This window comes from Branchiostoma belcheri, unplaced genomic scaffold, assembly GCF_001625305.1.
Source record: "Branchiostoma belcheri isolate BF01 breed outbred unplaced genomic scaffold, Haploidv18h27 scaffold2, whole genome shotgun sequence".
Lineage (NCBI taxonomy): Eukaryota > Metazoa > Chordata > Leptocardii > Amphioxiformes > Branchiostomatidae > Branchiostoma > Branchiostoma belcheri.
Window position 1 is genome coordinate 9,904,293 of NW_017803490.1, and position 687 is coordinate 9,904,979.

Here is a 687-nt window from a genome sequence, read left to right on the forward strand (position 1 = left end):
CGGTCAACGACATCGACCAGACGGCAGTTACCATGGTAACTGGTGTTTGAATACCAGTACATTATGTAGCGAAGTGGCATGACGCTAGAGGGGCTGGTCCCCATATCCATGTATTACATCGGCCTCCTTCCGTCTGAGTAGACGATGGGCTTGGCACTGGAGGGGTCTGGCACCGTCTCTGGTGGCTGAACAGGCCGATCCGTGAGTGGCAGACTCTGCCACATGTTGAACAGGTGAATGTGGTGGTGTTGGAAGTGGCTGGTCTCTGCCGGCGCAGGTCTCTCAATTGAGACCTTGTGATGTCGGCATCTCTCACCCCAGCTTTCACAGCGTGTTTCCAGTCTGAGCGGTTGAGTGCCAGTTCCTCCCACGAGTCCACGCTGATGCCTGCCGACGCAAGGTCTCTCTTACAGACATCTCTGTACCTCAGGTGAGGACGGCCAACTGGACGTGAACCGCTTTCAAGCTGGCCATATAGAAGGTCCTTGGGAATGCGGCCTTTTCCCATGCGGCGCACATGTCCAAGCCATCTCAGGCGACGCTCGCTGATCATGGCAAACAGGGTCCTGGACTTCGACCTGTCGAGGACCTCGGTGTTTGAGACCTTGTCCTGCCATTTAATACCCAAGATCCTGCGTAGGCATCTCATGTGGTAGGCATTCAGCTTTGCTTCCTGTTTGGCATATG

General features: G+C 55.2%; 1 protein-coding gene across 1 annotated transcript in view; it reads right to left on the reverse strand.

Annotated features, from left to right (window-relative positions):
- Positions 1-687, reverse strand: part of LOC109468540 (PHD finger protein 12-like) — a 19,416-nt gene that overhangs the window by 8,322 nt on the left and 10,407 nt on the right. The window contains exon 8 of the mRNA XM_019766783.1: positions 317-673. Within this exon, the coding sequence (XP_019622342.1) occupies positions 317-673 (357 nt within the window). The remainder of the gene's footprint in view (positions 1-316; positions 674-687) is intronic.